This window comes from Apteryx rowi, unplaced genomic scaffold (assembly GCF_003343035.1).
Source record: "Apteryx rowi isolate R43461 unplaced genomic scaffold, aptRow1 scaffold_302, whole genome shotgun sequence".
NCBI classification, from domain to species: domain Eukaryota; kingdom Metazoa; phylum Chordata; class Aves; order Apterygiformes; family Apterygidae; genus Apteryx; species Apteryx rowi.
The window spans coordinates 117,236-130,038 of NW_020449442.1; the positions used below are offsets into that span (position 1 = coordinate 117,236).

General features: G+C 37.5%; 1 protein-coding gene across 2 annotated transcripts in view; it reads left to right on the forward strand.

Annotated features, from left to right (window-relative positions):
* Nucleotides 1-9,816, forward strand: part of TBK1 (TANK binding kinase 1) — a 31,176-nt gene extending 21,360 nt beyond the window's left edge. For both annotated transcript variants that reach the window (XM_026070054.1, XM_026070056.1), the window contains exons 13-21: nt 1,039-1,117; nt 2,005-2,126; nt 2,253-2,329; nt 2,671-2,710; nt 5,085-5,186; nt 5,283-5,379; nt 6,454-6,560; nt 6,918-6,989; nt 7,794-9,816. In XM_026070054.1, coding sequence (XP_025925839.1) covers nt 1,039-1,117; nt 2,005-2,126; nt 2,253-2,329; nt 2,671-2,710; nt 5,085-5,186; nt 5,283-5,379; nt 6,454-6,560; nt 6,918-6,989; nt 7,794-7,845 — 748 coding nt within the window. In that variant the 3' untranslated portion in view covers nt 7,846-9,816. The remainder of the gene's footprint in view (nt 1-1,038; nt 1,118-2,004; nt 2,127-2,252; nt 2,330-2,670; nt 2,711-5,084; nt 5,187-5,282; nt 5,380-6,453; nt 6,561-6,917; nt 6,990-7,793) is intronic.
* The last annotated feature ends 2,987 nt before the right edge of the window (nt 9,817-12,803 follow it).

The following is a 12,803-nucleotide window of genomic DNA, read 5'->3' on the forward strand; positions in this document are numbered from 1 at the left end:
CCGAGAGGTAGTGGAGTCTCCTTCTCTGGAGATATTCAAAACCTGCCTGGACGCGATCCTGTGCAACGTGCTCTAGGTGACCCTGCTTGAGCAGGGGGGTTGGACTAGATGATCTCTAATGGATTCTTCCAACCTCAACCATTCTGTGATTCAAAGCAGCAATTTTGAAGAAAAAATATGTTCACTTGTGGACTGGAGTAGGATTCATGGATAGAAATTTGCTTCTTACGTGTTTGCATGTGCTGTTTCAGCCTTTTACGAAGGGGCAAGCTTTTCAGTTTATTTAACTTCGGAAAACTTCCTGGAGTTAGCAAAGGGTGCGTGTCCTCTGGAAAAGCCATCTCTTTTCTAGGCTGTGCTTCACAGCATGAGAATTCAGTGCTTTTATGTGGAAAAAGTAAACAGAGTATTCAGCTAGAGCAAAGAATGTATCATTTTGAAAATATCTGAGCTGTTTTGATGGTGTTTAAAAAAAAAAATCTGCCTGAGACTCACCATTAAAAATCTTCTCATTGATCTGTTTAGCACTTGAATTACAGTCATGCGGAAAGTATTAGTATGAACAGGGAGTGCTAGTAGTCCAGCCTGTAAGGTTTTGGTAGCTCAACCTTTCCAATAAGTTTCCAAAGAGGAGCACCTCGTGGCACTAGAATATTAGTTCCAGTGTGTTGTCATTGATTGTTTTAAGTAATTTTAGTTTGGTAACCTTTTAAAAATTACTTGATGAGAGATTATTTGCCTGCAGAATAAAAGTAATGAGAGCAGAATAAAAAAATTAGGAATGGAAGTTTAAAGTCTTTTTTTAAACAGTTCAAATGTATTAAAAAATTCAAAGACTTTTTTAAACTAAAATATTTCCTTTGTTGTTTATGGCCTCTAAGGTTGTTTGTCATTCATGATTGGTGGATAAATATTGTATTTCATATAAAGAGAGTGGTAGTTATTGTTAATTTTCAGATTCAAATAATATTCGGAGTGTATTCACAGCACTCATTTATTTTCTTATTATTGTGCTATGTTTCTTTTTTTTGTGGTCAGATATGAGAATTTAATGCAGATCAGCCTGGAAACATCAGAAGTGGATGAAATTTCAGAGATACATGCAAAACTGCTGCGTGTAAGTATCTTACAAAACCAGTGTCATTCCCAAAATATTTTTTTCTAGAGAAAAATCCAAATAGAGTCACACAGGTAATACGGATTTTGAATTGTCATAGTTATTTCTAGACTGCCAGAGGTTGTTAAAATGCCAGTGCTGAGATGTAGATATTTTTCTGAAAACGGAGTAAATCCTGTTGTTAGCCCAGTGTAGTGAAAATAAGAAGTCCTTGAAAGTACAATCCCTTTACTACAATACTCCAATAAAAAATTTAAAGCAATGAAGTGTATCTTTTAGTTTGAGGCTTCTTTTTCCCCCCTTTCCTTGAAGAATACTGAACTACCTCACTGGCTTTCTAAAATGGTACATGTACACACACTTCAGAGTGATCTGCTCTGAAATTTGTATCATGTTTTCAGACAGTCAAAGAAAAATTGAAAATGACTTTATACACTGGTGTCCTGGAAAAACTATAAAGTTCTCTATTCTAGAAAACAAAAGGTGCTTTGTGCACTTCTGTTTTGGAGGTTATTTGAAGTATAAGAGTTGTTATGAATTATGTGAATAGTCATTGTACAAATTGTTAATAAACTGAAAGAGCAAGTGTAGAAGCAAGTAGAGGATATATGAAAGGAAGAAACTTATTACTGAGGACATCAGAAGAAAACAGATATTAGTTAGGGGAAATGCCAGCTTCAAAGAAGATCCTTTCTTTACTAATGCCATATTTTATCTGCTCTTAGAGAAGCCTAGGCAGACTTTCTATATGTGACTGGGCATGTTCCTTTAATGATTATCAGTTACACAAATGAGTTCATAGTACTAAGGTACTTGGTCTGTTTTCAGCCTGAAGTAATTTTTCACTTTAGCAAGTGCTAAAATTGAACTTTGTTGCTCTTATGTAGCTCTCCAGCTCTCAGGGCACAATAGAAACTAGTCTTCAAGATATCAAAAACAAACTTTCTCCTGGTGGTTTACTGGCTGATACCTGGGCAAATCAGGAAGGCATGCATCCAAAAGACAGAAAGTAAGTAACTGTTTCATTGTTTTAATATATATTGAATTCTACATTGAGTTGTAGTTCATAAAACTCATCAGTGTGTACTTAAGTTTATATATAAAATATGTGATTTTCTTCCTGTTGTCATTCTAGTCCAGAGAGGCTGCAGGCACTGCTATGTTCCATCACAGATATTTATTATCAGTTCAAAAAAGACAAAGCAGAACGTAGTAAGTAACTTGATTTACTTTTAACATAAATTATAATGTAAAGGACAGGTCAATATTTGATCTACTAGGCTATTTATGGTAGCAATGGGGAAACAGTCAGCAAGAGTGAATGTGTCTGTAGTGCTGTCTCAGTTGAGTACTATTGTAAAGCCTGGATAAATAAAAAAACAGTTAGTCTCAGAAATTTGAATAGCACCACTGAAATAAAGTAAGTTACTGCCTCTTACCTGCAAGAACAGGAAGAGGAAAACATATAAAAAATGGGTAAATTTATTGGAGTTTTATATAAATACAGTTAACAGAATTAAACTGTAATATCTGGTTATCTGCTTTAATCCTAGGGCTTCCTTATAACGAAGAGCAAATTCACAAGTTTGACAAGTAAGTGTTTTTGAAGTTACTTTTAGGAAACATCATCGTTGCTTGCAGGTCCTTCAGGTGCTATTGGCAGCAACCTCTTCTGTCAATGATTATTAATTTTAAATTGTAAGCTCTTTAGGACATGGACTTATTTTTAATTTCCTTCAAACATTGTAAATACATGGAGAGCCAACATGTTATAATGAGGTACTTTCTGGCAGTGGAGTTCCTTTGCTGATATACCTTTTAAATGTTGATGTTAATACCTGTTCCTTATCTGGACATAACTGTATTTTAGGAAATGAAAATTATTACTGTTTTTTTTTCTTAGGGAAAGAAAAACCCTTAATAGCAGTTAAGTGACTTTGTAACTAAGGCAGAGATAATTTTCTTCAGATTAATAAAACATGGGCTAGTTGAATTACATTATAGAGTGACTTAATCTTCCAGGAAATACAGCATGTAAAATAAATTTTAATGCAGTTCTCACCTCTGTGAAGAATTTACTACTTCTGAGAGGTCCCTACATTAAGAGTCTGTATGTAACCTGGGTGTCTGGGCTCCCATTAAGGCCCCTCTGACTCTACTTACTAGCTCTTGAACAAATGTGAACAGCTATTCTGCTCATCCTGCCGTAGATGCCTTGGGCTCAATTCAGTTCCTCACAGGCAGATACCTAGTACTATATCAGTTGTCCCAAGATATTGGGCAGGCTTATGGAACTGACGGGTATGACCCAAAACAAATGGGAGACTCGCACCTTTCTGGATGGACAGCTGGAAGCAGGGCAGAATATCCTTGTGCATCTCAAATGGTGCTAGGTGCCTGTGTTTAGGTAACTGAGTTGTTCTCCTCGTGCCTGCTCAACAGAGCAGCTCTCTAGACTCTGCTTGCTGCTATGTGAATTTAGACACCCCTGTGTCAGTTTCTAAGCGTTCTGGCTGTTGCTACTAGTAGCTTCACTGACAATTACTGATAGAAGGCTGACTTGCAGAAGACACTGGTAATCTCCCAAGCATGTCACCTGATTTTGCCCTAGCGAAAGCTAAATGGGGTAACTGTCAAGTAGAGGAGACATCCCCTTAAGATAAAGGACAGCAGGGGCAAGAAACCTAACTAATTTTAAGGCAGATGCTGATAAACTGAAAGTGACTTGGATACGATTGCCTGCAATAGCAAGGGACTGAACTTAATAACATAAGAGAGAATTTCCAGCCTTATATTCTTAAGGCTATGGTTGGAAAACTGGCCAACATAGGGGCACAATCTGTAGCTTGTTTTAAAGCTGCACTCTCTCAGGCAAACTGGGCTTTTAAGGCCTTTTTCTAACAATCAAAATGTGTCCTTACATTAATATGTGAAAAACTTTAAATAAATAGGCTTCATTTCCATGGTTTTGAATAGCAATGTATTTTCTATCACAAGTGTCTCCTCAGGATTGTTTAGGCACTTTTGAGATCCTAATTACATCCAGTTTTACTTGATTGACCCCAGAGAGAAACTGCAGTGGTTTGTATGAAGTACCTGCTGTTCTGCAGTGCTGTAGCTTGAGCTCTGCTGATCTGAAAAATGACATTTAAGAACTTTGTTCCATTAGCAAGGGTAACTGGTCTTTGCAATATTTACCTCTAGAGAGACAAGGGAGCAGCACTCAAATCAGATATTTTCTGGCTGAATGACAGGTATGCATACCTGACATGACAAACTAGCCACACTCCAGCCAGCATTTGATTAACCAGTAGCTATCTGGTTATGCAAGACTTAGTGAAATACCAGAAGCAGTGTCAGAATATTTTCCATCCCATAATTTTACTTCCTGGTGCAATGCATAACATGGCAGGGCAGTCACAGAGGGACTCCTGTCTGCATTGCTAACCAGTGTTGGATTTTGTTTCATCTTCCTGTCCTTATCTCTCCATCAGCTTGCTTTTTTCTCTTGTCATAAATTTAAGCTGACACACAAAACAGTATTTGTGTTGCGTATATATTACTCAGCACAAAGAATTACTTGCATATGATGAAGGTTCCAAGTGTCTGCACACGACAAATAAAAAATAATAAGAGTTCCTGTCCTTTCTGTTTAGAATTCCTTTTCTTCAAATATACTTGCATGGGTAAATGTTGACTGGGAGAAGATATTTGACTAATTGTTCATATGCAAATAATTGAAACTAAATGCTACGGATAAAACATTTTCTCCCTGCCAGGGTCTATTTTTGAAACATAACCTGTCATTTCATGCAGTGTGCTGAGTTCTCATGCATTACAACATGACAGAAAGTTGGCTGAAGGGATTTTAAGTCCATATATCTGTTCTCCAAGTTTCAGAAAGCAAATTAGAGGAATGGGCTTCTGAAAACAATATAACATTGTTCCTGTTGTTCGTGTGTTGCAGGCAGAAGCTGTATTTGCATGCTACAAAAGCTGTAGCTCTGTTCAAAGATGAATGTGTCAGCAAGTATGATACATTTTTGGACAAGGCTGAGGACTGGACAAGGCAAGATACTGATTTTTTTTTTAATATTTGGTAGTGTTGACTGCAGCACTTTTTTAAAAGGAAGTTTTTTAAATAAAACTTTTTTTTTTTCCCTAGGAAAATGCTTCATACAAGGAAACAGTTACTGGCTCTCAGCAACCAGTGTTTTGATATTGAAGAAGAGGTATCCAAATACCAGGATTATATAAATGAGGTAGAATGCTTCTAAATTAGTTTTGCGAACACTTGACATAAAAAAATCTATTCCATGTTGTTTATTACTAGTAGTGTTGTTTATAGTGAGTCTTAATTACATGAATGCAGTCACATTGAAATATAGGAGTGCACGGATATAGAATTTATAGTATGGTCTGTAGTAGCTTCACCGCTGGTGGAAGAGTAGCATAGAAGTCAGCCTGATTTTGAATCAGGCTTTTTTTTTTTTTTTTTGGTAGGGCTAGCAGTCCCTACAAAAATCTATGCAAGTGGATTTGGATTCGTTGAGAAATATTCTGTGCAACTCCTATCATAATAGTATCTGAGCACCTAGAGGATTATTTTAATACTCCTACGAAGCTTAAAAACATTACTCCAATATTGAAGGTTGGGGACAGAGGCTCAAGGATATGTGCTAATGTAATGCTGCTGGTGCCATGAATGAAAATATTTTGTAACATTTGGACAGAGATTCTGCAGGATGCAAACTATTAGAGTTAGCTCAAAATCGAGAGAATGAGAAGAGCTGTTTCCTGTGGAACCTAGTTAGTGAGACATGTGAGCATCAAATTTAATACAGTGTCCCTCACATCAAAAAAAACAAACAAACAAACCCTAATCTCAGGGCACAAAAGAACATTTTCATGCAATAAAATTACTATTCTTTATTAAGGAAATGTAAATGAAAAAAAAAAACACCTAAAAGATGTAGAAGCTACTGAAGTGTTTTACTTGTTCCTGTTTTGGTAGCACTACAGATGCCAGTTATTGATTGAGCTCCTGCTGCCTTAGGATATCTACAAACATAACAAATAGATAATTCCTCCGTCAGAGAGTTTATTATCAAAATATAAGGCAGTTAGGAAGATGGAACAAATCAGGGAACTGTGGGTCATGTCAGTACAGAACTTGCCATGATGAGCTGAACTTGCAGACTATCAGATGGCTCTCCACTGTAATGATTTTGTGAGGCATCATGGCAATGGAGAATTTAAAGAATATTTTAAGGTAGACACCAAGATATGTGTGACAACGTACCTTGTAATTTATATTTGCTTTCTATTTACTGTAGTTACAAGATGCTCTGCCTCAAAAAATGTTTGCAGCTTCCAGTGGAATGAAACATACAATGAATCCAGTTTATCCAAGTTCAAACACATTAGTGGAAATGACTCTTGGGTAAGAATTTCTTAATTGGATTGATGTAATATTCTATATCTTCTATATACGTGAATTACATTTTTTTTTCTGGTTGACTTAACTGCTTTGTAAGTGCAAAGCTTAAGTGGCTGCTCTGTTAAGAGCAAGAACTTTATATTTATTGCAGGAAAAAACTTTATATTGCTAAAGTGGTGGAAATTAGTAGGGGACTACACTAATACATCATCCATCTCTTCTACTGAATAGCCAATCTGATATTTTCTCTTTGTGTGCATATAATAGCAAGTTGCTGAAAGCTTTGTGGTGGTGAGCAGTCGTAGTAGATAACTGTTCTTATAAAAATTGTAACCTTCCTTTTGCTTTTTGTTACTACAGTATGAAGAAACTCAAGGAGGAAATGGAAGGGGTTGTTAAAGAGCTGGCTGAGAACAATCACATTTTGGAAAGGCAAGCAATCATTCTCCTTTTTTGGCTGACATTTGGAACAGCCTTAATTTGGTACATTTTGTAGATCTAGAAGGCAACTTACGGGACAATTATATAATTTATTTGATGACAGTAGACGTGTTTTTGAACTGCTGATCTGAGATGTAACAAGCTTTCTTCAAAACCTTGAAACATTATTGTAAAATTGTTCTGACACAGCAATCATGTCATTCTTGTTTAAGGTAACTTCTGTTTAGCTAATGGAAATATCTGTTGTACAGAGAGGTTAATTCTGAATTTAAACCCAGTATTTCTGCAGCAATCTACTGGGGTCTTTTAACTCTTCACTTTTAGGTATCATTTTTAACAACTGTGGAATTATACCAGTCTGAATGAATGCAGTTTTGCAGTTTACTTACATAAAGTGAAGAGAGAGAGGCCAATGTATTTCTCACAATACCGGGAGAGTGTTTTGATTATCGCATAGAGAATGATTTTGCTTTTTTCTGTGTGAAGAGCTGAAATACTTTTGGTTCTAAGGAAGCTATTGCAAATGGGAGCTGTTAGCAGTGGGTCAGTTTTCTAATGATGATGATGGTAAAAAATATAATCTACTAAAAGCTTTGTGATAAAGTGCTGGTAGAGCTGAGCTTAGCTTCAGGCTAAACTTTTGGGGGGTTTTATGTTTTTTTTCAATTATTCCCCAGTCTTAGAGCATAGTGTCCTTCCTTGTATCTTCTTTTCATGTACAATAATTAGATAAAAATATGTGTGTTGAGATGTGAATCTGTTTAATCGGCTAAGAATACACTTTTTTCATTTTAGATTCGGTGCTTTGACTATGGACGGTGGCCTGCGGAACGTGGACTGTATCTAGCTATCAAAGGACCTGAAAAGGACTTCTAAATTTTTCAAAGGGAAAAAATACTGTTGGAGCATTTAAAGACAGATAATAAATCTGTACCCAGTTTTTCCCTCTGCAACTGTAGTATTAAAAATGTAAATATGTATAATATGTAAATATAAAAGAAATATATATATCTTTTTTGTCAATGTTAGGAGAGAATTACTCCTGGCAGGGAACTTAAGTGTTGAAGGATCTCTGGCAAAATCCTAAAGACAAAAGTGTTGTTGATGAAGCTGACATTTGTTTGAATATTGCCCCTTTTTCAGAATTCAGTATACTCTTTATTACAAGAGAATTGCAACTTTCAGAGCTCTGCAAATTATGAATAGTCTGTAAAGGGCATTTGGGTTTCCTTTAATCACCACTATTATTTTGGCCTCTGGTTGAATGACACTGATCATCATTTACAGAACATAAAGACTGTCTTAAATAAGATCTCTTTAAATGAACGCGAATAGGAACTAAAAGTGCAGATAAGACGAAAAGTGGAAATGCATTTCTTTTTCCTTCACATTCAGACTGTTAGTTCACTCCTACTTGGGAAATAAATTAACTTTTTTTTTTTAAGTCCGTGTCCATATTTGGTGCCATGTTGTCTGTAATTATTTGACTGGTCTTTATTATGGAGTTTTATCCTTCAGGTTGTCAGATCGAATCCTTTTGTGGAGTACAGCATTTTCAGAATTTCCCTGAAATCTTGTTCACCACAAGAGAAGTGGGATCTTAGAATTCAATAGCCCTTTCAGAAACCTGTTTGCAGGCATTAAAAAAAAAGGTTAAAAATCTGTGTTGTGGGAATTTTTCAGTAGTCAGTAAACTGGATAGCATCTTGTTTCAGTGGTAATTGAATATTAGAAAAATCTAATCCAGATCTTGTCTAGATCTTGAAAAGGGATCACATGCACTGCTGACTTGTGACTGAGATACTAAACTGGGGGGGGGGGGGAGGATTTATTAAGACTATGTATGTTTATTTTCCACTATAAAGAGGTATTACTTTTAGTACTACATGATTAGGTTGTAGAGATGGAGAATGAAACAGCCTGCTCCAAAGTATATGAAAGGAGAGGAAACAAGAAGAGGAGAAGAAAAAAATATAACCCCCCGAAAACATCCCACACTTTGTTTTAATGGAATGTTTTAATGCCTGGTTATACATTCATTCATTTGCATCCATAGTCTCACTGAGTGTCTGCAAAACAGATACGTAGCTGTTCAAAAAACTGGGTTTTTTAATTGTACATAAATCTTATGTTTTTTTCAACATTACTTCTGTAAAAAACATTGTTTGTTATTTCAAAGGTTCTTAATTTTGAAAGAAATTGAGTGTTAGTTGGAATATATAATTTTCAAATTCCTTTATACTGAAGCAGTCTGAAAGGGAAAGTTGGTTGTAGTATCAATATATTGAAGTATGTTTTGGCATTCTTTTATATGTTTGAAAATGTTTTATATTACTTTATATTATGTTCATTTTAAACATTGCTGGGTTTAGTGAGATACACTAATAATAATACATCAGTATTATAATACTGATGTATAATATAATATGATAATACATCAGTAATCTTAACCTTGTTAAAATTACTTTTTCTAAAGTAATTCTAACTAAGCACTGATTAAGGAACTTGAAGTAATCAGTTTATAATCTACTGATTACCTTCTTATGAAACAAATATATTATTCACGTTGAAGCATAGTGTATTGTACCATGCAGCTGGTTCAAAATAAGTGCCCTGATACTGTCAGTCATTCTGCTGATATGCAAAAGGAGTAATAGAGAGTAATATATGGTCCTTCCTCCTGAAGCTGGTTTACTGTTCTGGGGGGTTTAAGATTAGTATATTAACTATCTGTTACTTGAACAAACCTGTCTTCGTATGAATTGTGAAAATGCATGAGTGAATGACTTAATTACATAAATACATCATCAACCACTTACTGTAGGGTGTGTACTTAGTTCTTTAAGTCTTTTCATAATTTCACTTTTTGTTAATTTCAGTGTTGCTTTATAATTTTTATTTCCCCGTAAATTCACATGAAATACAAAGTCTGAAATGAGAAGTAGCATATTGCTACAAATAGCAAGTTGCTATTTAGATTGCATTAGTCAGTTGTCCAGAAGTGGTCCCATACAATAGAATCATTAGCATAGGCTACACGGTAGAGCCACTAATCCTTTTTACTATTGTTATTTTTCAGCCACTGTGCTGAAATGTGTTCTGATCAAAATTAGTTCTAACAGTGATAAAAATGCTAGTCCCTGCTCTGTAGGAAACATTCCACTGGTGGAGCTGAATCAGTGCTAATTTAGTTAAGATTACTGTAGATAGAAGTGGTAATCACAGAATAGTTTTGGATATAGTGCTATGACAAGGATTAAAGAGGCTGAACGGAAGAGATTCCTTTTTTGTTGTTGTTGTTTTTTGTTGTGTTTTTTTTTTTAACTTGAAGCCTAGAAAGGGAAGATCTGGAAACTGGAGTTAATAGACTTCTTTGGGTAAAATTAAACATAGAATTATTACTAAGCAGTTGCATAGCTTGCTGTTACTGTGAAGTCTTCCTTTTCTAGGAATGGCACAATAATTGATTTGGCTAGCTAAATTTGGTTAGCTAAACCAGTGATGGCTTCTAGCTAAGGACCTGGAAATTGGTGGGTTAGAATTGTCTATGCAGAGGAAAGTTTTTTTTCCTCTGGGACCAGCACAGACCTTGTGACCAGCACAATCACCAGCACTTTTAAACTGGCTTATCCATAAAAATAAAAAAGATACTGACCACCTGAGGATAGGCTAGGGGAGAGAATAAAAGAATGGCTAGGGTCTAGGACTGGAAAAAATGGGAGTTGGCTTAAAAATGAGAAGATCAGAGGAAAGAGTGGAAATCTTCATTTATCTAAATGCTGTTGCAGAGGATCAGTCTTATGCATGTCTGTGGTGCTAGGACTAGAGATCATGAGTATAAACTGTAGTGCAAGAAACAAAAAAAGTCTAGACTATTGTTCAGCTTGGAAAAAACTTTTTTATAGTAAATAGAGTGAGGTACCAGAAAAGAGTGCTCTGGGAACTGAGCAGTATCTATTACCAGAGGTTTTTAGGAACAGGTTAACGGATGGGAGCTCTTGTGGCCAGCTCAGCCAGCGGCAAGGCTGCATGACCATTCTAGCTCTCCTTTTAATTTTCTATGCCCTAAACAGTAATTCTTGCATGCTTTTTTTGGTTATTTGTTCCATCGATCACAAATCCAGTAGGGCTAGTATCCTTCAGCCAATGAACAGGAGATGACCTGGAGGAGGACCTGGTGCTGGTACGACCTGTGTTCCTGGAGCTGCAGCTTGGCCTTGCAACACTGGTACCAGCCCAGCCAGCGGTCACTGTGCTTGTAGATGTCCTTACAGGCATGTTTTGGAGAACTTTGCTTCATACTGACAAGGAAGACTGACAGCAACAGGTAGATCTGTTGATGTGCTACGAATGTGGGCATACTACAGTTGTTCAAAGTTGTATTCAGCTCCTGAAAGGTTGCACAAGTGTTTAAGAAAGTATGTGACTAGCCAGGCTTTCATGGAGTTCCCATCAAGTTACAGGTTATGGCACTGCTGTTTAGCCACTAGAAACATTTCCTGGGCTACTTGCTTTGAGTAATTTGAGAAGATCATTTTAATCAAAATCTACTGAAGATATATTACCATCTCTTGTCAGTGCCCCATGTGCCAGCATGATGGTTGCTCCTGCGACCTTGAATACATCTATGCTGTATGACATGCATGGTTTTTTTTTTATTTTTTTAAGTGATTCCAGAGCCAGTTACGAGCAAGTGCGTCCAACTGTAGGGCAGCACCATGCCAGGGGGTGCACAGCTCGGCTCGCGAGAGGCCCAGAGCTGTGCGAGGCGTTAGCTGGCTTTGCAGGCACATTTGCTAACTCATCGTGGAGCAGGATGATGCCAGCACAGTTGGGACTCCCGCTGCTTCCCTGGTGATAGCTGGGGGGGCTGTATGGCGGCTCCAGGTTTGAGCTGGATAGGAGCCTGGCTTACACTCTGCAGTACAGAAAACAGGTGAAAAGACTTCGCATTTCTTTGTACCTTCCTTCCTTGGAGCTGTGTGAATGTGCAGGTGAACTATTCCTAAATCCTTTACCTCCGAACCCTGAAAATGCGTTACAACAAAACTACCCTAGCTCCTGCAAGCTCATTTTATGCCATTTTAAGATCTCTGAAAGGCTGCATTAAAACAGGCATTTTTAATGCCTGGATGTGTGACAGTCACGTACTAGTAAGCTCACGGGCAATGTTTTCTAAAAGTGCAGGTTTGATAAATCTGGGTTATATGTGTGGCTGTGGGATTGGCTGCAACTTTGCTACAAAAAGAGATTTTGTTTGGCGATATAAAGTGGGTTCTGCGGGGCGGAAATCTGGTCTGCCCTCAGCGCCCCTTTTACACTGCTTGCTTGAATTTTTCAAGCACGATGCCTCGCAGATCTTGCGTAGTAGCGTTTCTGGCGTTATGCGGTGAGAACTAACAGCTGTTTTCTGTGCAAGCTAAGGGATTTTCCTAAAAGCTTCCCGGGGAAACTTGAGCTGGGAAAAAAAAAAAAAAAGGCGAGCTAGTCTACTAAATCTTTATATTTTATCTCCCATCGTAAAACGTACCTCCTGGAAAGCTTCCGTTTATGATGCATAATGTTGTTGGTAAACGCGTTGAAAAGCGGAGGGGAAAGTGCTGGTTAAACCGTCTACTTGCTTTGTGCTGCCGTGGGTCGGAGGGACCGGGCGGGTCAACTCGGAGCACTCCAGGGCTCGGGGGTGCGTTTACGTCTCCCTGAAACGCTGGATTTCAAGAGGCCGAAGCCGCGTCACGGCGCGGCAGAGACCCGCGCGGGGGGCAGCGCTCGCTGCGCCAGCCCCGAGTGACCGTTACGGGCAGG